Raw genomic sequence first — 27,273 nt, forward strand, 5'->3', positions numbered from 1 at the left:
ATTGACTATGGGCACAATCACAATCTATCTAATATTGACATAACTCCTACTTATGTTAAGGATGCAATTTTGAATCTTGACTGTTCTATAGCTATTGGTCCTGATCTTATAAATGCTCGATTACTCAGGGAATCTGCTGATATTGTATTTAAACCTCTTTGTTCTCTATTTAACAAATCTCTCCAATCTGTTATCTTTCCTTCAGAATGAAAATCAGCTCATGTCACGCCTGTGCACAAAAAAGAAAGTAAATCCATCTTAACTAACAACAGACCTTTTTCATTACTTTCTATTGTTGGTAAAATCATGGAAAGATGTGTCTTTAAATATGTTTACAATTTCTTACACACCCACTCTATACTATCCCCTTACCAATCTGGATTTAAACATGGGGATTCACCGGTAAATTAACAACTGGCTATCACTCATGATATTTTCTCTGCACTGCGCATTAGATAACGGTAAAGAAATAAGAATGGTATTTTTTGATGTTAGCAAAGCCTTTGATCGTGTTTGGCACAAAGGGCTTTATGCAAACTGTGTTGGGATAAGGGGGTCTCTTCTTAATTGGTTCAGCAATTATCTTCTTCATCGCAAACAAAGAGTAGTAATTAATGGTAAGTTTTCTAATTGGTCAAATGTAAAAGCCGGAGTACCTCAGGGTTCAATTCTCGACCCACTTTTGTTTGTGGTATTCATAAATGATATAGTGGGAGACAGAAGAGCTAATAAAAAGTTATTTGCAGACGATACCTCATTATACGTCATTGTTGATACCGTTGGAAATACTACAGATATTCTGAATCACGATCTAAGAAAAAATCATAAATGGTCAACTTATTAAGTGGTTGGTTAAATTCAGTCCGGCAAAAACTGAAACCTTATTAATATCTAAAAAGAATAATATCCCGCTTCATCCTCCATTATCTATGAATAATACCTTACTTACTGCTGTTACCTTACATAAACATCTTGGTTTATTTCTTTCGGGAAATGGTGGATGGACAGTCCACATCAATTTCCTCAAATCTAAAATTTCACCCAAACTTAACATGTTAAACATGTTGCGTAAATTTAAGTTCATTTTAGATCGTGCATCACTTCAATCTCTGTATTTTTCTCTGATACTATATCTCGAGACAGGCTGGCTTCCCCTAGAGCAAAGACGTAAACTAGATAATCCACTTTCATAGAATAGTTCATGGTCTCCTTCCACAGTATCTTCAAGGAATACTTCTTCAGTGCAACAACAATATTCATGATCATAATACTAGATTAGGTAATAACTTCAGTCCACCTTCCTGTCCCACAAGCTTTTCATGAAATCCTTTCTGTCATCTGTAATAAATCTTTGGAATGCACTCTCTGATGAAATCAAAATCAGTCCCTCAATAACAAAACTTAAAACTCATTTAAAAGCACAAAAATTCCAAGTCCCACCATATTATCTTATCGGCATTAGATTGGGACAGATTCACCATGCGATACTGAGGATGGAGTACATTTCACTTAAGTATTATTTGTTCCGTAGGAATCTAATAAACAGTCCGCTTTGCTCCCTCTGTCAAGTTGATGAAAATAACGAACATTTTTATTACATTGTCGACTTTTTTCCGAACTTCGTAATCGTTCCTTTGCTGTCCTAAATCATCCTATTACAACAAAACTATTACTCTTTGGCAACAATGATTTAACCATTGACGAAAATTCTTTGATTTTTACATGTGTCCAACAATTCATTATCAGCTCCAAGAAATTCGATTGATTTCATGATTCATTTCTGTAGTTATCGTTTCATAGTTGTATTTATTTAAAGTGAGCAATGGCATTGGCGATCTCTCTTCTTCTCTTCCCTTTTTCATCTCTTCTTTTCCTAATACCTAAATTTCATATACATTCTCCCACTTAATTACCGTGCAGAACTGATGAGTGTAAAATGGAGACGGATTAACAACATAAGTGTTAACACTTGTTTCTGAATCCATTTCATGTTATATCTATTTGATTGTTTTTGTATTGTATGACTTATAATGAATGAATAAAATAAAGTTTACATTAACCCTTGACAGTCTCATAGTAAAACTGGTGGAGGCAGCTCAGGATAAAAGACTGACCAATCACAGGCCTGCAGAGATTACAGAGCGAGCGATACTCGACTAGTCAAAGCCAAGCAGTCAAACACAGTTTATCGTTATTCGATTCTTTTGATTTATATCAAAGAAGTAAATTAAATCTAGCTGAAATTATCTAGCTGTGACTTGTGTTGCATTCAGTTATACTCTTGTAGTGGATATATGACGACAGTGATAGTTACCCCTGGAGCATCGAGGATAAGTGTTCAAATATCGTAAAAGTTTGTTTGACCATTAACTATAGAATTATTTCAAATCATTAGAATGTAAATAATGTAAATTAGAATATCAAAATATATGTGCATAAATTTGTATTACAGATACATTCGGCACATGCCCATTGAAAATATGCACATTTACTAAAGAATTTGTATGTACATGTATTTCTAAAAGAGATCTTTTAGAAACTGGGAATGGTTATCAAAGCTAGAGAATCTAAATATCAACAAGAGGCCTATCGTGCCTGTATCGCTAACCTGGATATTACAATTATCATGGTAAAATACTAAATTTCAAATAGAATGGATAATACAAAAAATGTTGCTTTATTTCTCCTAAAAGTATGCCATTTATATAGCTAATATTATCAAAATAATTTCATACCAAACTAAGTTATTCCATTTAGATCTATCTAATGATTGTAATTTAAAGAACTGCATTTTACGTATTGATGCCTACTCCGCAATTAAAGAAAGATGGATTGGTAGTTCAGATTAATTAATCATTTATATAAATATAAAAACATCCCTATCCCCCTCCTGTAAAGTAATTTTTTATATATTTATATATTTGGTTACAATGCATTCACATCTATATAATTAGTACTATGATTTAAAGATATAACCTTTATATATACCCCAACTGCACTTCATCGGTCCTGCCCCTGGAGGTAACATCCACTATTTATACCATTTCTCTTCCTCTTTTCCCAAGGATGTTTTTGACCAAATGTGGTTAAAATGTATTCCTAACTATACCCGGTATGTCTAATAGCGATGTAAGGGACTTACCCCTCTTACTCCTCCTGCACCTGGTGAGTCCGATTCAAGACTTATACAAACTCTCTTCCTCTTCCCTTAAGCCATTTCTGGCCAAAGGTTACACTCTATGCAGAACTCAATAACTAGTAGCGATTAAAATTAATTGTCTCTATTTTTTACCAATCAGCTAAGGATTTGCTATTGGGTAAGTGTTCCAGAAGATACGAGTTATCATTGACCGACCCGCTGATCAACAATGAAAAAGTTCCGCGAGTGATAACTTTGCTCTGTTATCAAGGCCAATGAAACGTGTCATCCTGATTTGGGAAAAGGAAGTTTGTCTTTCAATTTCATAGACAATCATTGAAACCAGGAAAAAATATACAATGTACATTGCATTGCGTGTGAGCAGAATACTATCAACTCTCTGTATTTAACTAACTGCGTCATTTTTTTTTAGTTTTTGTGAGATTTAACGCTCCACATAAAACGTTATGATATCTTTTGTAACATTTTATCTCTTAGAATAACAACCATAACAAAAATAATTGTTTCTGAATCAGACATGAAATAGGGGTTCGTGTGCTTACTTTTGGTCCCATCTATTTTTGTTGTTATTTCATTCTTTTTCAAAATATTGTAAACAAAACAGAAAGAATTAAAAAAATAAATAAAAATAAAACCAACGTTGTGAAATGATACTTTAAAATACCATTCCCGTTCCATACAGTAATCCTTTTTAACGTTTTAACTAAACCTTTTAGACCTAAGCATGAGTTAATGGATATTGAATCTTGTTGGCACGACATTGTTATACATGTAGCAATAAAACTTATCAGAGGAGAGGAGACTATGATATATAAAACTATCCCACGACTTAGGATTAAATGTTACAGGACGGAATTATTCAACGTGATAAACGAAACATAAAAATACTTCCTAATCAAGACACTAACACGGGATAAACACAATGAAATAAGATACAGGAATGGTAAAAATGCATGAAAGTGTTTAATTCATAAAAAAAACCACATTCACACTCACACAAAACACGAAAAAATAAAAAAAAAAATGATAATAGAATAATAAATAAATAAAAACATATAAATAGAATCAAAACTAAAACGGAACTTGATAATATGGAGCCGTTAAAAGATAACATGATAACATTGACTGTCGCCCCCTAACACTGCTCTAGTGCCGCAAATATCGCTGCAATTAGCCACAAGATGGGCACGTAAAGGGATTTATTTACAGGTAAGTCTTAAATATATTCAATGATTTGTGTAATCGTAGTGCAGTGTTGTCATTGCATTCTGTCATCTGTCAATAGTTGTCGGTTAATTAGTTTCACATCCTAAATATGATCATGATGTCATCGTCAAGTTCATGTAAGCAATTTTCAAAGTTTTCTTTTCACATGATGTGATAAAGGAGCTATTACGCTTGTAGATAAGATATAAATTATTCCAATTCACAATTCATTTTGGGGTGATACATAACTTATTCCAAATGGTTTTTTATGCTTGATGCACGATCATTTCAGCTTGCAATGAGACCGTGACGCTGTAACCAAATGGGAAGCAGATTTCCATGCAGAAAAAAATGTACTTCTGTGACAATTACCACACAAATAATTATCAAACAACACCACATCCTACATGGTCATTCCCTAGAATCTGTATAATCAGCAAAATATCTAGGTGTAACTTTCCAAGCTAACCTGGAATGGGACATTCACAATAGTATACCATGTAAAGGTAACAAATCCGATAGTTTCCTCAGGGGTAATTTCTAACATTCTAATATCAACATTAATGCCAAGGTCTACTTATCACTTGTAAGACCCAAACTTGAGCACAATAGAACCCCATTTGACTGCATTCAAGAACAACTGCAATTTCGAAGAATCAATGTATGGGACCTCTATACACAACAAGACATATCCAACCTTGTTCAAAGGCGAGCAACAAGATGTGACCGAAACATACAGTGTAACAGACGCGATTAAAACACTCAACTGACCACTTTTATCACAAAGGTTAGACTGGCCACCAGACCCTAAGTTGCTGATAAGACTTTCTCAAAAAAGTTCTTTACTAGATTATCTCCCACTAGTTTAAAACTTCTAGAATCAGGCATGTAGTAGAGACAAACATAATCAAGCCACATTTTAGCGATTTTTATAATATTCTAGAGACTGTGGTGGCCAGTCCACACAAAGGCGTTTAAAATCCCGTCCGGTAGTTTTCTATAAAATCATTCACTTTCTCATCAGTCCAACATCATTAGGAAGCCACAAAGGGCTTGTAAAGATGTATAGTGATATTTACAATAATGGTAAAATATTTAAAGTGATTGCTTAAAATCCTTAATAGTATGTCCTAGGTTTATGTATAATATACTGTCTTTCCTAGGTTGATGGTAAAAATTTCATGGCGTGGTTTTTCCAGTGCTTGTTTAGTCTATTTTTGAAAATATTCAGGTTCTCAGCATTGACCACATCAACAGGGAGAGAATTCCAGGACTCCACTATCCTGTTACTGAAAACATTTCTTGCCGAGTTGAGACGAAAAGGTTTTTCACTTTCACTTACTATCAACCCTCTCGTCCGTATCATCAACATCACACGCAAAGCAAACAAAATCAAAATTTTAGGCAAATATCAACTTCAGCTGACGATCTAGATCTCAAATGGTCTTTTTCCCGCACACCATAGTCCAATGGAACGCACTTTGTCCCCTGATTCCATTATAGACAGTGCCGGCCACTATAGACCCATTCCAAGATCAGTGGACACCGGCTGTTCTTACATCTCTACAATGTAACTCTCTAGTTTTTACATAGTTTTATATACACGAATAAAAAAGTAAAACAAGTTTAAAAACAATTTCTGCGTCGTTCGCGTACTCCATGTAATCCTCTTCATCAAGAAGATCCGGAAGTACAGCATGAGGAAGATATACCCGGATATTACATCGTGTTGATTGGTAAATGTCACAATTTAAATGTCATTGTAAGTAGTTTTAGGATACTTGATATTCACTAAACCAAAATAACAATGTCTATTTCGTAACGTCACCATCATTCTCATCATCTGCATTTGCTTAGTTTATTCAGAGACTTTTTAGTCCTTAGTTTATTCAGAGATTTAAAAAGTCATTGCATGAGTTATTTGAAAAAATAATCTTTAACACTTGCTCAAGATCACAAAGATATTATGCAATTAAAAAAAAAAAAAAAAATTGTACGATATAAAACAGATTAGCATACGTTTGTAACGTCGCTTCTGATTGGTTGAGATAACAGTGTAATGATTTTATAGGGGAAAAAAGACCCAAAATGAATTTGAAATTTTGAAAAGGTTTCCTTAAATAGATTGAATTATAAATATTAATTTGAATAGATTTTTACGTTATGGAAATATAACACAAAACTCTCATCATAAACCGATTCGCAGTTTACTCCGAGTTTTATGTTATATTTCCATAACATAAAATACTAAAGTTTATCCTCAATCCAACACATCCACTGTATCCCGTTACGTGTGGTGACAATATTACAAAGGTTTCTGATGTTAAATCGACATTTTGAAAAATCTTATTATTTATAGCCGCCCATATCAGGTTTGTTTAAAAAAAATCTTCAGATTATAAGTTTGAGGCATCTTCGCTGACCAAGGCTTTTAATTACGTAATCAGAAGAAGTTCCGCCTAATGGATATGGATGACAGGTAACTTTTAACAGTGAGGAATGAACTGTCTGTAATTAAGGCTTATAGGCGGATCATATCATTATAGATGGATAGCTGACTAACATAGTACGATTATGGGTGACTCTTAAACACTTGGAGAATATCTGTCCTTTTTTAATTTTAGGGACACAAATGTTGGTTGGTTGTATGCTTTGGGGGCATAAACTGCAGTATATTCATTCTGTATCCATTAAATGCAATAGACACAATTTGAAAATCAGCGCTTTCTTCTGATTGACGACTTTAAAGTATAAACAGAATGAAAATTATTTGAAAAATATTAAACAGACATTAGGGTTTGATTTTGCGTCGATTTGTTTTTGAAACTTTAAATCCATATCTGTCATTTATGACATTCTTATTACACAAAGACATGTTTCCTCAAGAAAACAAGTACATTTGTACTTATACATTACTTGTAAATAAATAAGGAAATTCCTGCCACCTAGTTGTTATTCTTTGTTCCTTTTGTTATTGAATGAAATGCAGATCTATTCATAAAACGCGTTATTCATTCGTTATGCAAATATGTGTTCCCTTGAAACAAGTAAGCGGAATTTATGCAATAACATTTACATAGACCATGGTCGTCTATCTATAGAAACGGGAAATGGAAACCGAGCTCTTTCATCACGATAACCTCCTCATATATCTCGGTTATCATTACTTCCACAGGAAGTTAATAAGTCCTTGATTCATAAAAACGACACACTTTATTGACATATCGAATTAGAGTAAATCATTCTCAAGTGTTATCATATTTTGTCAAGACCTTATAAGATTTAATGTAACACACAATGAGGCTATTTACGACAGTTTTATTCAACGAAAAAATCGTGATTCTCAGTAGTTTGCATTCACTACAGAAGTATGCAGGTAGCCGGGCGGTGTCGCAGCGGTGTAATGTAAGGTATTTATCGAACGCGTCTACTTTCCGAGAGACAGGTAATATATTATCTAATGTAAACATAATTGAAAGATGGACACCTCAGCATCAGTATATGTATGTGCACTATTTTTTGCTTTCTATTTGAGTATTTTGTTTTGTATATATTTTACTGCATTGTTTAAATTATTGGATCGGCATAAATACCTTTCGGAACTTACAGTATAATTACGTGCAATTAACTTTCAATTAACTATTTATGTTGTTATGGTTTTGAAATAATTATGAGAAAAAACAAAAACAAAATCGCCATTTGTTTTTAAATATTAAAGGGCCACTACCTTTCCGGAACGGCTTTTAATTTTTAAAATGGGAATGTAAAACGAGATCGAGAATTTTGTAGAGTCGCAAAAGTTATTAACTTACCGTTAATACTACATGTATCATCACCATCTGAACAATTTGATGAAAATAAATAAAATGTTAATTTTCATAACGCGGGTCGTCTTATGTTTCCCGCCGTCATACTAAATACCGCGCGGTAGTTGACTATCACTGCGCCAGACGGCAAAACAGCGAAATGTCTTTCCACTGTTATCATATATTACGCAGGAAATCGTGCATATGTTTGGTGTTGTAACCTCAGCTTAGGCCATCGGTATATATTTTCTGGTGTTATTAATGTTTTTAAGAAACATTTATGGTTTGCTCTGGAAAGGTAGTGGGCCTTTAACGCTCATTCGCTCATAACTCGTACAAAACAGGAAAATACATTAAAGATGAAAAATATTTTCTGAGAATGTATAATTGTGCGCAAATACACGAGAAGCTATTTCTTATCATACTAGTGTCAAGAAGTTTGATATGATGGCTTTCTGCAGTCGACAAATTTAGGTATTGAGGTATTTTAACACAAATCTTTAAAACGTTTGCAACTGAATTGTTTTCCTTTTAAATTTTTACTAGATATTTTTCAACTGACGTCGTTGTCAATGCCTTCGTCGGTGAGGTAAAATACTAAAATCCTCACACATTGTATGTTTTGATATTAAAACAGAAAACTTTTATCTAGGTGGGGCCGGGATATGTCAAATCACATCTTAGCATTCTAACGATTTGTAAAAAGATGAAAGACAACTACAAACTAATGTTTACAGATCAAATATGTGACTTAACTTCTGCTATGCTTTTATCATAATATCAATGTTTATGTACCGGTGGATCTACTATTGTCAATCTCTTGTAAGATGTCTACGTTATGTTAACGTTTGTATAAGACCATATCCATTATTTCAGTTTGAATGTCAGTAACATTATCGCTGAGGTCCTACTATATCTTTTTGGTAAAATATACTGTCCACATAATTATTTACTGACATATCTTTAAAGACACAATTCACTCAGGTTAATTCTTTTACATAACCAAGAAGCAAACTATGGCATAAATGTATTGTTCTATATTTCTTATGAAACATATAACATAAAATATTGACAAATTCCACGTCAATGTTTAGTATTTTAATTGATAACGTTGTAATTACAAATCGTTGATCAATACGATTAAGCAGGTACAATATGTACGATGTACTCATACCCGAGCCAAAGTCACGCATGTTAAACAAATGAACTACATAACCACTGAGGAGGTGATAAAATGATTTTGAGGCAACATAATTCACCTAATAAGGTAAACACACTACTGTCAGCGATTTGAGCAGTTTTAGACAAGGACAGGGTTCGGCATACAATGTGTAATGGCGGACGGCGAGCGAGTTTGAACATTTCACGCGCATTTCACCACCATGGGCTTTTCTGGCATATCGCAGTAAAACCGACTGATCTAATTTCCATTAAACTGGATTTTTTCCGATATATGTGCAAATTTTAATGTTCTCTTAGACTGAATTGTCCCTTTAAGTTTCATTTAGCATAATGAAATAAAGGCTCGCCAACAAGTGTTTATCAAATTTATCAATTGGGAAAGTTAATTAATTTTCAAATATTAACTAGTAAAAGTCAACAGTCTGTTATTTATACTTTGAATCTAATCTAAATGCATTTTATAAACAAAATGCGTTATGTAAAGTAGTCCGAAGTTGAATGTTATTTGTTTCAAATTGTAATCAAGAGGGGTTGGAGATTTCGAATTTATCACATGATTTCCCATTGTAGCACAGCTATGAGATAAGAACGCTTTCGTTATCGGGAGACTTGGTTCTGAAATATCTATACAAATATATTGAAGCAATGATATATAAAGCAATGAATACTAAGTATACTAGTATATCATAAGAATCTTCAAACTTGGTCATACTTTACCGAGATACTGTTTACGCAAAAAACTTGAAAATAAGATAATGTCTAAAATTATGCTAGATATATAGAAAACTTTGTGTCTTTTTTTTAATAAAACATTTCACAATCCTGTTGTAAATGCAACAATAACCAAAAGTGCAGCGATCGTTCAGTTGTGTGTATTTAACAGTCAGTGGTAACAATCGCTTGACCTTTTTATCTGAGGAACAATAAGGATGTTTTCAGTACACCCCTTTCAATCGGTACCTATTGTTTAATTAATAGCTAATCAAGTCACGGTACTGAGCAAGGGACTTCCCTCCAGATGCCAGATATCGATATAATGGAGTTATCGAAGTGTAAATCATGATTCCATTTAACTTTTTAAATATATTTATCTATCTATCTATCTCTGGCAAATTAATTTCGAAAACAATTAACATGTACAAGTACTTTGGTGACTGTTATCATTGATAGTAATGGTAGTATTTTAAAGTTTTACGTGGCGTATTTTTCATACTTACTGAATCAGGAATAATTTTAATATGTTATTCCCCACCAAAGGTTACCAACATTTTGAGAATTATAGTACTGCCAAAAATCTGTATAATTGCATCTGGATTGCAGTGAAATGTGAACATACTTTCAGATCATGAAGCCAAGGTGTGGTCTACAATTTCACATTTTACCTTGTTATTAATGAAATGATTTCTGCAGGTATGTTCCCATCTAAATATACACACGGCATTTAAACAAGATTTTAACAATGCATACATTTTGTGTGGTAAATCATAAATAGGTATCATACACGTTTTTTCTGTCAATTGGAATTAATTTCACAGTTTAGTTAATCAAACCTGAAGGTTTTCAACAGATTACTGAAGACAAAAAAAAACCATGTCAAAATGTTCGCCCAGTTATGGCACATATAACTTTTAATGAATTTAATTTTTTTTTATCATAAATAACCATAATGTTTTTTATGCCTATTTGACATCATTCACAATGAAAAGAATACATTGAATACAATTACTTTATAGAATGTAGAATGCACCTGTAGTACATTACGCAAGATCTACGATACAACTGTTTACATAGATAGTGCTATAGCCTAGTTGAACAACAATTTAATCGTTGAATCGCGGTGAATCCCCTTCTGAAATAACTTCGATAGTTCGTTGTGATTTCCCTGGCCGGTGACCTTGAGCGAAAGTACAAATACCGAGGATTCTATTTTCTTAGCTTTTTCTTCCGATAACCAGGACTGGTGTCACAGGTATGTGAATGGTGTTTTGTTATCGTACAAATATTCTAGACGTTACATGTATTGGGCACGAATACTTATCCTCTATGCTTCTTTATCTTTAACTAAAAATATTCTCGGAAAATTCATCATATCAGTCTAAATGCTTTCGCTATAAATTTGATGTGTACTAGTATTTCCACATTATGATCTATTTTGTTAATGAAAGTATTCCGATATTTATCAATAGGATATATAAGTAATGCAAGTAAGGTTTATTTGGATTCAGGTAATCGCAGATTTTGTGGTTGAGTGAAATGTGTAGATCATGTTCTAAAATTAAACATACCAATGCTATAAAATACACAAAATGATAGTACATTATAATATTAGTATTGGGTGCGTTATACTACCCTTACCCAGTAGGTTGCTGTTTCAATCCCATTTTAGCGCCTGTAACAGGCAAAATTGAAATTAGATACTTTAAAGATGCTCCACCGCTGACAAATGGTATTTTTTTCACTATCAAAAACAGAAGAAGACGATTTAGTACTTTTCATCAGTAACAAAAGTTACTTACTTTACACCATTACCACCATTGAAAAGTTTGAACTTCTCATTTTACTTCAAGTTAAAATTACAAAAAATAATTAATTGCATCCCGAAAAAATTCCTTGGCACTATATCCTATATGAAATGAGTTACTGATTGCGCATGGGCCAAAGGCAAAATGAATTATTTTATATATATTTTTTGTGTTAATTAGACATACATTTATATATACACGATTAAACACCAATTATTGTTCAAGTGATGGATATTATTTATGCTCTGTCGACGGTGGAGCATCTTTAACTTTCTGCAGAATAATTTATCAGTCGAAAGTAAGATGTGTGTCGCAATCTTCGGCCAATTAATCATTTGATTTAGTCTTGGTTCTTAATAAGGTTTCCTCCCCACCCTGGCGCATTCTGCAAATAATTCTGGTTGTTAATGAAATGGGGTCATGTACCATATTTGTTTATATTTTAACTATTTGAATTGAATTCATATTAAATATCTGAAGGACACGATTAATTTCAACTCATTCGGTCCTTTTTCACTGATACAGATTAATATACAAACATGCAGTACCATACATAAGTATCACGTGACGACAACATCCTGTGACAAAATGAAATAGCCAATAGGCTTCATGGAAGCAAACTAACGATTAAAATTGCGATTGTGAAATAAATTAAATCAAGAAAGTTGCGCCAGACAAGCAGGTATTGGTGTTAATCTTTGATGGCTGCTATACGCCATTCTTTCGGAACTACAAGTATTTTTTTGTTTTCGTTTTTGTCGTTGATGATTACATACAAAACTCTGCATTGTTGTGTAAATGTTAAACAATTTATCACTGAATCGATTATGTTATACTGACGTCACATTCAGATAAGAAATCATCTCACACAGTATTTCATAAAGAAAAACAACATATATCGTTCTATTCGTATAGGCGAAGCAATTTGATTAAGATCCGGCCAGTGTGTCACTGGAAGATAATCCTTACCTGCAAAATCATATTTCTATTTATTACTACATACTAATTTGTAATGAGTGTCCCGTAAGCTGGATACGACTGGACATCACAAATTGAGCAAAACAGTGACACTATGCTATAATATAGAATAAATTATAAGGTATTGTAATGTCGTACAATCGACTACACGATAATTGACTAATATATCTGGTATGAAAATAGCAATCTTCGAAAACGAAACAAATACAACGTACTATATCAATACCTGTTCAGTTTTCGTTTATGAAATATATTCGAAACATTTTACCCTTTTCTTTTGCCAATGTATGCCTTATCATGGTAAGATTCTTTTTATTACAAAGAAATGTTGGCGTTGAGGTTTAATATGCTGTTAATAATTCGTTTTGATTCGATAAAGTTGTATATTTTATTGTCCTTTTACAACATTGTCTGTGCAAGATTTTATATAGGTAAAATACGAAGTGAATTGCAAATAAGAGGACCTTATGAACTCGTTCTTAGTAACAAAGTTGTATCCTTAATAGATTGAAAATGTATATGAGCATTAAATTACGTACACAATCAAATTACTATTTCATGTATGTACATCTCAAAATGAAAAATCAAACTACAAGCGCAACAAGAAGAATACATGTTTTTCTTTCAATACAACAATAAACCAAACAATATGACAGTATGACATTAACGAAGAGTTCAGTTATTGGATAAAATTTTGTTGTTCGTTAGACCTACAGGCAGGGCGTAAGAATCGTAACTGCTGCTCATGTTGCATGATCGCAAAAGGCGATTAAATTTAAGATTATTTCTTTCTTCCTTTCATACTTTTTTTCCTAATGTCTCCCTTTACAATACCTTGCTTTTCGCCTTCGATTTGGTGCTCACCCCTGAAAAGAAGGCTCGGGGTTCCGTTCCCTGGTCTATAAAAGTGGTAGTTTTAGCTCCTGCTTAGCGCTTGGCATACAGAATGTGGGACGACTGGTTCGCCCATTGTCAGTATAATGTGAAACGGTGCAATCTGCCCAAAACGATCTCGCACTTCACACACATAGGACACCACAATCACGAGAGGCCGTCCTTAAATGACCCTGATTGTAAATAGGACGTAAATATAAAAAAAAGCAAACCAAGGTGTTGTTTGTGATCTGTGAAAACAAAAACCTAGTGTAATAATGCGTACATGTACCTTGTTTACATTGATGAAGCTATTCCTCTTATAATGTTCTGTTGTGTAGCTATAGCATACCTCCAGGGCGCGAGACAATGAACCAGGTTGTGTTACTTTTCGGTACTTATCTAATGTATGTAACCGGAGGCATTTTGCGAATTCCGTTAAGCTCTCCTGCTGAAATCGAGCACGGCCGTAAATGTGAAAAGGGACGTAAAACAAACGCTAACTAAATTCAACGAATCCTAACACAAACAAATGCTACACTTTTGACCATGAGTACATGCAAACAAAGCCGCACTTATGGACTCAAAACTGATAAAAAAAAAAACGGAAAAAATATGAGCAGACGATAAGATTGGGATTTTTGAAAAATGTTTACGTCGTGTTCTTATCGGGAGTCGATGATACCTCAGGGTTAAAAAGGGCTTAACATATTACTTTAAACCGCACATAGGATCTGCAATCTCTTTAATCACGTCATTCGCGTTAGATCCTCGTTTCAAATGATATGATAATTAGGCATTCATTAAGTAATTTCATCTTGGTTTTGGATGGCTTTCAACTTCGGACTATTTTTCATTGCACATTTTGTTTTAAATAACATTAGATTAATGTATAGCAGGTATTTGCTTATGTAAAGTATTGAACTATAGAATATTGGCTCTCTATTTAGGCACTATATTCTATGTCGGAAAGATATCATTACACATTTTTTGGTGGTAAGTTTCCCTGAATTAAGACGATAAATGGTCATAACATCTAGAATATACAAGTTTCCCAACACGTGTCTGTTGATTATTATGTTTATCTACACTCTCGTTAGTTAATTTTCAAATTTTTAAAAGAAACTCGCTCGAAAAATTAACTTACTCGAGTGTCATAAATGATAAGCAACATTCACTTGCTGGGAATCTCTATTTCCTATTTGGGTGGCTGTTCAGGTGCCAAGGAAATCCGAAACCTTATCCCCTGTCTTTCTATTTAAACTGTTATTACACCATCTAACGTTATAGGCATGACCAGACGAAAATCAGCAGTTAATAGGTCAAATTGACGCTACACGTTGTCGTATTAAGTTACTAGTACATTTAATTACATAATTCCTAGTGATTATTAGTTGATATATTTACATTCACGCTTAAGTATCACTCGTGATGGTAGTTTTTTTTACAGAGATAATGTTTATCTATATCTAAATAAGTTAACAAAACAATAAAATATTTGTGTAATAGCGTTACATATCACTTTGATATTACTACATAATGTATATATATAGCAGCATACCCCTATATCAACCTACCACTCTTAGTACGGGATAGACGTTATATAACTGGATTGATAAGTCAAAGGTGCATGTCAACTAGCAGTATATTTCATAATCTATACTTCCTTACAAAGACTTAAATGATATTCTCCTGTTTTACATTTAAAACACTGAACATTTAGGACTGTAAATATCTGACACTCCTGTTGACGTTTTCCACGTATCATGCACGTCTCTTCTCTTTCCAGGGATTTCCAGTTTTTGTTGATATAACGCTACAGAGACGGATCTGGATAGAAATACCTTTGATGATGTGATCTGCTAAACAACAAAGTATCTGGTAAGCATTTTATTCACTTATTTGTCATTTGTATGCGAAAGAATTGTGTCGTTGAGCTATGAATCCTATTACCGTTCCTAAAACGTACTAATGTTGGTGGGTTTTTTTTCGCTTTTTTTCTATTGGTGTTTTTTTTTTTTTTTTTTTATATTTGTTTTGGACCAAACATCACGAAACATATCTAAATGATTACTATGAATCCTATTTCCGTTCCTAAAATGTACTAATGCTTTTTTTGTTTCGTTTTGTTTTGCATAGCTTCAGGTTATGTCAAACTATTTGTCCTTTATCAAGATGTAAATGTAAATATTTACATCTTTCTCGTCTTCGACTTTGTAAAGTCTGATTGCCTATACATTTGTGACCATGAATACGCAGTGATTCTATCAAAAACAAAAACAGCGAAATAAATATAAGGATTGATTTTCATTTTGACGTACTCCATAAATAAATATGTTTGTTCCTAAGTTTTGCGCTGAACGCAATCTACTGAGAAATCACGAACATACCATCTGGCTATATATATACGGCAACTGTATTTTGTCATTTTATAGACCATCAATCTATGTCAGGAAACATTGAGAAGAACACCCATCAAGAATTAATTTTATTGCATGATACGCAACATACCGTATACATGTAGCTAGTTGTTTTCGCGAGGATGATATTTTCGCGATTTCGCGGGTCATCACGATAGTCGTGAAAAGGACCTCTTTCACGAACAATGGAAATTTGCTCACGAACCGATTTTATTAAAACTAAATGTTACATGTAGCAACATTAATGCAAACCCTTGAAATAGGTCCCAAGGGCCTGTGCTATGGCCAAATTAAAATTGTCAAGTAGAGGTGTATGACAGGATTCCCTTTTTGATCCAAAAAGGTATCAAGATAATGTTTTATATCATCAAACTGTATCATTTTCGAAAGAGTATGAATAATTACATATCATGATCACAAATATGAAGGCAAAATGTAATAAATAAAATTTTGGCTTCATTTTTAAGACAGCAAATATTGAAATTTTGGGTGTTATTTTCGGCCATGTCAATTATTAATAATGGTGATTCACCCACTTCCGGTTTGAGTGCACCAAAAATATTTTTTTTAAAGTTGGCTCATTACCTGAAGTAAATGTAGTGAAATTTTCAGAAAAAAATTGTGGACCGATAAATTTGTCGTTTAAAGGTCTTAGTGACGCAAGGTCTATTTTTAGCAATATTAGTATGGTCGCACCACTGCCATTTTCATTCATAATATTGAGAAAACAAAGAACGTTATTTCTTAATCTTATTTATCACTCATTGGTTACATTAAATGTAAAGTAATATATGATATTTCATCCGAGAAATATTCAGAACTTTTTTTTAAGAATACAGTACCCTTGAAGCAAAATCGCGAAATTCTAATAAGCTACAATTCAGTTTAAGGTCCAAATTGCGAAACCTTTGACCCACGAAAATAAGCTATGGTAATCTAAAACTGCTCAAATTGTGTTAGAAGGAAGCCTAACTAATCATCGTTAATGCTAGAATAATGTTTCCTGTTGGTTCATCCTATCACAAGGAGATAAATATATGATGCTGTTCAACTTATTTCAGCTTTAGCTTATTTCGGAAATTTACGAAAATATGTCGCCTAAAAAAAGTGCAATATAATTTTAAACTGTAAATTGCGATATAAAAGCACTACGGGGAAAAGTCCTAGCCATGGAAATAAGTTTGTTTAATTGGTATCATTACTGAAAGATTCACCTCGTTAGAGCATCCTGTTAAATATTCATCCGAAATTACATCAATGTTATCCTCTAGAATAAGATTTCGCTAAATTATGATTTGTTTCTTCTGTAGATTTCATATCAATAGATTACGTCTCATATGGATTATGTACATGTCATGTACGTATACATGTATATTGTTCTATTTGTCGTGTATACAGAATGACGGTTTAGAAAAAAGCACTCTTCTGCGTTAGGGCGAAATGCGATAAAATTAACATACCGCTAAAATACGTCCACGTACAGTAAAATATATATATAAAAAAAGTCTTTTAATAATTTCTAAGTCTCTGAGGCATTAGAGTATAGTCGGGCATATTATTACTCCCTACACAAGCATATATTCATACGACTTCGGGACAAGAATATGACTAGATACTTGCTTCATCCTTTTCAATATGATGAAGTGTGTCTCTTTTAGTTAAAGATGCTCCACCGCTGACAAAACAATCAAAACCAAGAACAGAGGAATTAGCATTTTTCTTCCTTTACAAAAGTGACTCAATTTACACCATTACCACCCCATTGAAAATATTGAGCTTCTTATATTACTTCAAGATAAAATATGAAAAATAACCAATTGCCTCCCGAAAAAAAAAATAAAGTAATTATGATGAAATAGAACATTGTATGTATTTTTGTGTTAATCAGACAAAATTTATAATCAGTTATTGTTCAAAATATGAGTTTCGTTTATGCTCTGTAGGCGGTGGAGCATCTTTATAGTCACTTTACTTTTAAAAGCAATTAACTTCACACATCTGATACCAAAAGAACAAAAAAACAAGGAATAAAAAAGATGATAATCTGCAAAAAATTGAGTACAAGTACATGACAGCTATATATAACTATTATCTGTTAAGTAATACTCAGTCACGCGCGCGGCGTCGCTCTTTACATTCTGATTCACGCAGGACTTAGTCATGAAATGTGACCGGATGATGATACATGTACTAATTTATCTACTATACTATACTAAATCATTATCGACAGGAAGAGAGCGAACTCACGGTAACTGCATGTTTCCATTCTAGCTTTACTGTCAATAGTTTTCGCATTACAAAGATATAGAATTAAGCTAGTAGAATTTTTTTTTACTTATTATCTGTACCAAGACATCCTCCTTATCGATATTTGGTGGTGTATAGTTCATCTAGCCAAATATTTTAGTTACAGAGAGCGCAAGTATAGTCCATACATTTGTATGTTTGCTGTCCCGCAATACACTACTATTCATTAAATATGGTGGTAATTAGATCATCGAGTAAGATATCTTAATTACGGAGAAAGCAAGTATAGTCGATATGCTGTCTCGCCATACACTACAATTCATTAAATATGGTGGTAATTAGATAATCGAGTCAGATATCTTAATTACGGAGAAAGCAAGTATAGTCGATGTTTGCCGTCCCGCCATACACTACAATTCATTAAATATGGTGGTAATTAGATCATCGAGTAAGATATCTTAATTACGGAGAAAGCAAGTATAGTCGATGTTTGCCGTCCCGCCATACACTACAATTCATTAAATATGGTGGTAATTAGATAATCGAGTCAGATATCTTAATTACGGAGAAAGCAAGTATAGTCGATGTTTGCCGTCCCGCCATACACTACAATTCATTAAATATGGTGGTAATTAGATCATCGAGTCAGATATCCTAATTAGCGGTACAGAAGAGTGCTTTTTACATTTACGTGTATGTTCATTTATGTATTTAGGTTTTTTTCCAGTTCAAGAAGTTTGAAATCTCCTTATAACTTTCAAACAAATATAAACACACCTGGATAGAGATATAATGATTTAATTTATTTATGTAAGGTTTTTTATTCGAGATGTTATCATCAACTCAGTCACTAAGTAGATCCTAGTCTCGTGATTGCAAGACATTGCAAAAGTGTAGGCTCTGTGTACGACAACGGATGATCAGGTCGAATAATGGTACACTGTGTGATTGTGGCGTTCGGCCTATGATTGGTCAGTTATTTTCTCCTGAACTGCCTTATTTTTTCTGTAACATAGTTCAAGGATATAACGACAGTGATAGTATCCCATGGAATATCTAGGATGTATGATCTAGTTCCCACATAACAGATAGGAACCAGGGTCACTCTTGATAAAACTCATTTTAATTAGTGGTCTGTGCTGTTCAAAAACAATGGGCACTCGTGTACTACAGTACCAATTAAAATGAAATCAAAGGTGGTATATCATCAAGTTTGCCAATAAATAGACATAACATCTTTAAGACTGTCTATTGAGTTCCTTAGATTGTCTGAGCCTACCAAATGTTACATCTTACAGAAAAAAATAGTTGGGATTGAACCTTCTGTACAATATGACAACTATGTCAGAAAGATATTCAAATCTTCATGAATTGAACTCTAACCTACCCACCCGCTGTTCATTTTTAAATATTATCATCTTATACATGTGTTAACAACAAAACCTTTACCTGTTATAGAACTTCAGTCAAGCTTAAGATGGGATAGCATGTTCTTATGTTACCCCAATGTTTATTTACAGAACATCGGGATCAAGTAAAACTATAGAAATGCTTTCTTCTACCGGAAACCCGACTAAAGAATCCAACAACTTTATCCGGCTCTGCCAATTACTCCTGGACATAGGGACAAAGGTCCTTCATGATAAGTTTGACTCTCTGGTCACTCCGTGTCAGCTGGCCGACTTCCTGGCACGCAACAAATCCATTCTGAAGAAAATACCAAGTATAGGGGGCCATGGCAGGGTCAAACTCTATCCTGCAGACGGTACACCGTGTTCGAAAAATTTCGACATATCCTTGATTTACGTACTGTTCAGGGAGACTCGGTTTACTGACGACGATGGTAAGCTTACCAAGCCTCTAATCCCACCGCCTGATCGGGGCTGGGGTGCCAAGCCAGATTCCACAGATTCTAGTGACGCCGCGAACATAGAGCGTTTACGTCTGGCCCGCAATGACCTGTATGGTCATAAGCTTAGAGCAGCCATCAGTAATGAGGAATTCGAGGAAACGTGGGCGGAGCTATACACTGCAATTATCAGCATTGGCGGAGACAAATACAGACAGGACGTCGAAAAGATTTTGAATCGTAAGTTTCGTATTCTTCAGATACTGTTTTCTGGTTTTTGCCAAAGATTTCTATTTTTCATGAGCTGGCATTACAAAATATTGAATTCTTTTGAGAGAACGGTTTCTTAACTGTAGTCTTATCGAAATGGGATGGTCATTATATCTACTCCGTAAATTCGATGTCCGCTGTAAACTTTAATTAGATTGTCTTGAATAAATTAAAATACACTTAATATTTTTACCTTTATTTAAGAGCAGGTACAATACGTAACTCTAGATCTGTATAAAGAGAATAGTGCTCTCACCTTTCAAAGTTTGGTAAAATGAAATGCACCAAAATGCAATAGCATTCAAACCATCCCCTGCTGTGCGATATATCCGTGCTACCAAGGTAGATAACTGTAACTACCTGCAGGTAGATTCTTGTTGGGTATGTTATGTTAAATCCAAATAAAAGTACTTTTTCAAACTACGTAAGCAAATTAATAAAATGCATTTATTAGATTGTCAGTTTATTCCAAACAAGGTACTGTAGTAAAAAAAAATCACACAACCAGCGAAAATTTACTTAAGTCGTAGGACTTTCTTATCTTGTATTTAAATAAACAAATGATAAACTTCAACTTCCTTATTTGTTACGAGGGAATGTGTAATGTGACAAATCGTAGGGGTATTATTTACACAAGAAATCGTGACGTAGCAACGACAAACGTCACAGATTTGTGTTTTATTTTACAGACACTCAACCAGCTGTGATAAACGTTCCGAGTAACACAAGTAAGTAAATATTAAATTTATATATACACAGGATATGTTTATTATTGGTTAATTTTCAATAGTTGATATATTTAATGCCGAAGTCGGCAGGCCCTATATCTTTGATGAGTTACAATAGAACACCTATCGTTCACCATAACATTTACTGTGTGATGACATTGCATGATGCAATTCCTAGTAATTATTCGGTGTAAAATATCCATATACACGTATAATAATAAATGATTTTTCGTTGAACTGTACATTAGAAATCACTTTTAAACACACACTTACAAACCAATTTAATTATAATAATTATAAAATATAGAACATCAACTAAATATAACTGTTATTAAAAAATACCTTTGCTATGTGTGTAGGCGTATCCCATAATCAGTCGTTGTAAACAAAATCCCTGTGTTTAAACATGGAACGACCAAAAGCCATGAACACCATGTCGACTTTTCCTTCTCATTATTTTTATTTGTTTTTAATCTATTTACGGTTTTGACATGTAAGCTGTCATCAGACGTAGTTTTTTTTTTGTTTTGTTTTTTTTTTTTGTTTTTTTTTTTTTTACAAAATGACGTCTCAAATGAGAAAAGTATACTCTAAATCAAAGCCAAATCCATTACGGTTATTTGAGCATTAAGTTTATAATGGTTAAGAGTGTATAATAGTTTTCTATCTATCAGCTTTAAATGGTAAAAATCGAATTTAGAGAATAAATTTAAAATACACTGCCTTAATATAGTACCTCCAACTTATTTTGTGTACTCTGATCCATTAGATTAATTTCGTTTTTGTCGAAAATGTAAAACCGAAAATATAACGAAAATAAAACCTCATCGAAATTTACCCGATCTACAATAGATACATAAACCACTGACTCATTAATCATCCTTACGCGATACGTAATTAAGTCATGTTTGAATTTGAGTTCTTTCAGAAAGTCCATGAAAAACATATTTTCGAAAGAAAATTCCCCTTACTGTTTCGTATCAAAGAAAAATATCTTAGAAACAAAATACAAATGTCTCTTATCAAATTCCTCGTTTAAGATCAACACAATATCTCGCCCGGATAGCATCGACATTTTTACGTAATGAACACTTGTTTTTATATGTTCATTAAAATTAAAGAGAATTATTAAATTTCAGAGTTGATGCAGGTGTTAATAGAGAAACGAGGCGATGAGGATAAGAAGTTCGTCGAGACTCGGGCCTACCGACGAATACAAGAGGAAGTAGATCGTGCTGGTTCAGTTCTGATTGTCGGAAACTCTGGCGAGGGAAAAACGTCATGTGCCTGGCATCTTCTCCTCCGACGTCTCGTTGCCGGTGACAATATTGTAATTGTGGACTCGGCAGATGACTGGCGTAACAAATGGGATGCTAGCAAAAAACAAACGATCTTCATTGACAACTGCTTTGGCGAGTCTTGTGCTATACCTGAACGTGCTGAAGCTTGGCAGCGTCTACAGGAAGATCTACGAGGATGCATAAATAACCGAGACACGACTGTCATCGCTACTGTTAGGACATACATCTACCGAGATCTTAAACCCATGCTCAACAGGTTTCATCTGTTTGGGAAGCCGATCGATATCTCATCTAACCCCTTGCGTTTGTCATCTTCTGAAAAGCTGCAGATGATTCGAAGCCATTTGTGCGACAAACAAATCAACTTGAACACTAAGACAATTGAAATGCTAACATCTTTTGATACGCCATGCTTTCCTTTGTCGTGCAGGCTGTTTGCATCTGATGAGACATTTCGTGCAAAAGGAGAAAGCTTTTTTCTCTTTCCTGTTACGCAGTTACGAAAAGAGCTTGTACAGCTTTCCCAAAGGGATAGCGTTGCGTTTGCAGCATTGATGTTGCTGTTGGTGAGTGACGGGCATTTATTGTTTGATAATCTGACGCCAAACGAATCAACGCAAAACAAGCCTCCTAACGGATTGTATGAAAGACTGTGTTATATCTGCTGTGGGGCCACTCCGACTGTCAACTGGGCTGCGGAGAAACTTGAGTCAATCAAGAAATCACGTAAACTGCCCAATCTCACCATGTTCGATATCAACCGAGCTATAGAAAAACTACGCGATTCACATGTGACAGTTACCGACACAGCATACAAATTTGTCCATGAGTCTCTGCTCGAAGCTGTGGGTGTTGTCCTTGCAAACGAGGACGCTATGTTTGTATTGCAACACTGCAGTGCTCACTTCATCCAACAACACGTCAGGATTCAGTCCTTTCCTGAAGTAGCAGAAGACACCATTGTACGACTACCTGAGATTTATTATAAGGAACTAACGAAACGTTTCACTGAAGATGTTATGAAAGGTGACATAGATGCTGTTTTTCAAAATCCTTCTATCGCCGATTTGTCATTCTCCATTCGCTGGTGTTTGTATATTTCCAACATGGAGCGGACAAAGCAAATAAACTTTTACAGAAGTGTGGATAAGAAAGGCTATACGTTGTTTTACTGGGTAGGACGTACCGGAAACATATCCTTGCTGAGACAGTTTTTACAGAATGAGGAACCCACAGCTGATTGTCTACATGGAGCCTGCTTCAGTGGAAACTTAGAAGTCGTCAAGTTCGTTCTAAGTAAAGGGGTCAGTACACACGTCGTCGACGCCGGGGGTAGGACGCCACTGATCATTGCTTGTCAAACAGGAAGTTATGATGTCGTCAGGTTGCTTCTAAGCTACGGCGCTGACGCCAACCAGGAGCAAGATTCGTTTGGAACGCCTCTTCATTACGCGTGTTGGAACGGCGATACCGAGCTTGTTCGTGTGCTGTTGGAAAATGGCGCCAAATCAAACGTTGTCACGTATGGTGGTTGGCCAGCGATTTACTTCAGCGGCAGCGAAGAAAATGCAAACGTAGTGCAAATGTTCTTTAAACGTCAGAATTCAATCAATGTCACCGCACACACGGAGTGGTCTCCCTTGCATCTTGCTGCTGGTAAAGGCAATGTTGACATCGTTCTTAGTCTGATAGAGAATGGTGCGGATATCAACATAGCAACCACTAAGGGCTGGAGTCCACTGTATTGCGCCACACAAAAAGGGCGCCATAGCGCCGCGAGTTTGCTGGTGAAGTATGGCGCAGACCCCGATCAGTCGGATTACTTCGGGGTCTCGTGTCTCCACCGAGTGTGTTATGATGGTTATGATCTGGTGGCAAAGGTCCTGATACAAGGTGGTGCTAACGTCAATATTAGGTCAAAGGTTGGCTACACGCCGCTCCATTGTGCGTGTGATTCCGGCCACATATCTCTTGTCAATCTTCTGCTACAAAATGGCGCTGATGTGAAAGCTGAAGGACTAAACAAGAAGACGCCAGCCAACATAGCACAGGTCAAACATAGAGATGAAATTCTGGAGCTTCTTGACAGACAAAGGGGAGAACAAAACATCTAATAGTGCTAATGTTTATCCTTCTTCGGTCATTTTTTCGACTTGCCAAACTTACAGTATATCACTCTTTCAGGCATTATGAACTATAATGTTGAGGTCAATATTTTAAGACATCCATCGAGGTCATCTGAACGGTTTTTTTTTTTTAGATTTTGCATTGAATCATAAAGGAGAAATTTCTAATTGGTAATATGAATTTATATTCACATAAACCGTATTTGATAGTTGCATATAACAGAGTTGTCCCCCATTTGGGTAGCTATTGATTGTGACGTAACAATCGATTCCTACCCACAAGGAAAAAAACCTCCCCAGAATAGTCCAGTATATTCTTACACAGTCAGTTATTAACATCGTGGAACAGTATTTGCTCTTTTGGAGTAAGATCCGTCTATAGTTTACATTATTCCTTATAAATCGGTTTTGTTTACTACCAAATTTCATTAGAATACCAGAGATTCAATTGAGGGAACAACCATGAAACTGGATTTGTAAGCAAAATAAATTATTTTGAATTACCTGTTGTGCTAATTAGACATATATATATACACGATTAAACACCCATCCCACATTTTAACGATATATCTTTATTTCATCTTAACATTCGGAGTCTTAGAAATAAGCTAGCATATCTAGAGAATTTAGCATCTGATTGTGATATAATATGTGTTACTGAGACTCACCTCGATATATCGATAGCAGACGACGACATGCTTCTAGATAGGTATGATATGTTCCGTAAAGACCGTGGGGCTCCGGGTGGGGGGATTATTGTATATACTTCCAATGTCCTGTGCACTAGTCATATAGCCGACTTAGAATTCCACATAGGTGAAGTTGTGTCGACTGAGATCCAGTTTCCAAATAAAAAATACCTTCTCTGCACAGTATACAGACCTCCAAATTGCATACACGCTTTTTGGAATTCCTTCCGGTTCTCCCTTGAATCAGCATTTAACGAAACTTCTCATATACTCATTGTAGGCGATATCAATGTAGACCTTCTTACAGCAGACAGAAATCATCCTTTCATAAGCATAATAAAATAAATTTTAACAATAAATTAGAGACGACTGACTGGACTGAACTTTTTTCTCAAACAGGTAATGTAGATGACATGTGTCAAGTTTTTTCAGATAAATATTTAGGCATAGCAGACACGTGCATTCCTTCCAAAATTGTAACCATTAGGCCAAATGATAAACCATGGTTTGACTCGGACATAAGACGAGAAATTAGGAAACGAGATAGACTACTTCATAAATATAAATCTAATCGCACTCCATTCAATTTAAATAACTGTAGAAAACAGCGCAATAAAGTTAACAATCAAAAGAAAAGAAAAAAAGAATTGTTTTATGCGGACATTAATGGTCTCCTCGATAACTTAAGTAATTCAAATCCCAGAAATTTTTGGAAACTTGTCCGCAGACTTATTAAAAATTCTGATGTATCTAACTGTATACCTCCTTTGCGGAGTGCGACTGGAATTATTGAAATTGATGACTACACAAAGGCAAATATTTTAAACGACTACTTTATATCAATATCCAATATTGATGACAGGGGGGTGGAAGTTCCTACTGCTGAACCTAGAACTGACTCTATAATATCTGACGTACCAGTTACCGTAAATGCCATAATTGACATCATCAAATCATTAAAAAGTGGGAAAGCAGTAGGACACGATTCAATTAGTCACATTATGCTAAAAAAACACTGCAAGTGCAGTAGCCTACCCTCTTTCCATTATCTTTCGTACCTCATTAGAGACTGGATCCTTTCGTACACAATGGAAACGTGCATTAGTTATTCCTATATTTAAAAAAGGTGACAAACAAGATCCTTCAAACTATAGACCCATTTCATTATTATGTACAATTGGTAAAGTATTTGAGAAACTAATCGCAAAGTACTTACATAATTATTTGTTAGATAATTCGCTTATTTATAAATATCAGTCTGGTTTTCAACCTGGACATTCTACTACTCATCAATTCATAGAAATCTCTCAAAATATATGTGATAATTTGGAAAAAAGACAACCAACCTGTATAGTGTTCTGTGATATCTCTAAGGCGTTCGACAGAGTGTGGCACAGGGGATTGGGGAAAAAATTAACTAGCTATGGTATATCGGGGAAATTATTGATATGGTTAACTGATTATGTTAAGAATAGGTCGCAACAAGTATGTTTGGGGAATGCTAAATCTAATGTTAAAATTACTAAGGCAGGGGTGCCTCAAGGGTCTGTCCTAGGTCTCCTTTTATTTATTCTTTATATTAATGATATTACTGATAATTTAGACAGCCTATCTAAGCTGTTCGCTGATGATACTTCTCTTCTATGCACTGACAAATCCCAACAAGTTATAGAACAAAAAATAAATAACGATCTTTCGAATATCCAATCTTGGGCAGATAAATGGTTAGTGAAATTTAATCCAGTAAAAACACAGGCTATCCTCATTGCGAATATTGACCTTAATTATGTAATTGATATTGTTTTTAATAATGTAAATATCGACTTTGTTGATAGCCACCGACATCTTGGAGTGTATATTGATTCTGAGTGTAAGTGGGGCAGACATATAGACCATATCAGTAAAACTGTCACGAA

General features: G+C 34.5%; 1 protein-coding gene across 3 annotated transcripts; it reads left to right on the forward strand.

Moving 5' to 3' along the window:
* The first annotated feature begins 7,608 nt into the window (after positions 1–7,608).
* LOC138335966 (uncharacterized) lies at positions 7,609–25,171 on the forward strand. 3 transcript variants are annotated; one of them, XM_069285187.1, is made up of 5 exons: positions 7,609–7,776; positions 15,517–15,608; positions 19,915–20,483; positions 21,203–21,241; positions 22,381–25,171. In XM_069285187.1, the coding sequence occupies exons 3-5, from the start codon at positions 19,943–19,945 to the stop codon at positions 24,654–24,656; spliced, it is 2,856 nt and encodes a 951-aa protein (XP_069141288.1). In that variant the 5' UTR covers positions 7,609–7,776; positions 15,517–15,608; positions 19,915–19,942; the 3' UTR covers positions 24,657–25,171. The 3 variants fall into 3 exon arrangements, with proteins under 3 accessions (XP_069141288.1, XP_069141289.1, XP_069141290.1); XM_069285188.1 differs by lacking the exon at positions 7,609–7,776 and adding an exon at positions 11,286–11,323; XM_069285189.1 differs by lacking the exons at positions 7,609–7,776; positions 15,517–15,608 and adding an exon at positions 18,296–18,395.
* The last annotated feature ends 2,102 nt before the right edge of the window (positions 25,172–27,273 follow it).

Source organism: Argopecten irradians, chromosome 12 (assembly GCF_041381155.1).
Source record: "Argopecten irradians isolate NY chromosome 12, Ai_NY, whole genome shotgun sequence".
Taxonomy (NCBI): Eukaryota; Metazoa; Mollusca; class Bivalvia; order Pectinida; family Pectinidae; genus Argopecten; species Argopecten irradians.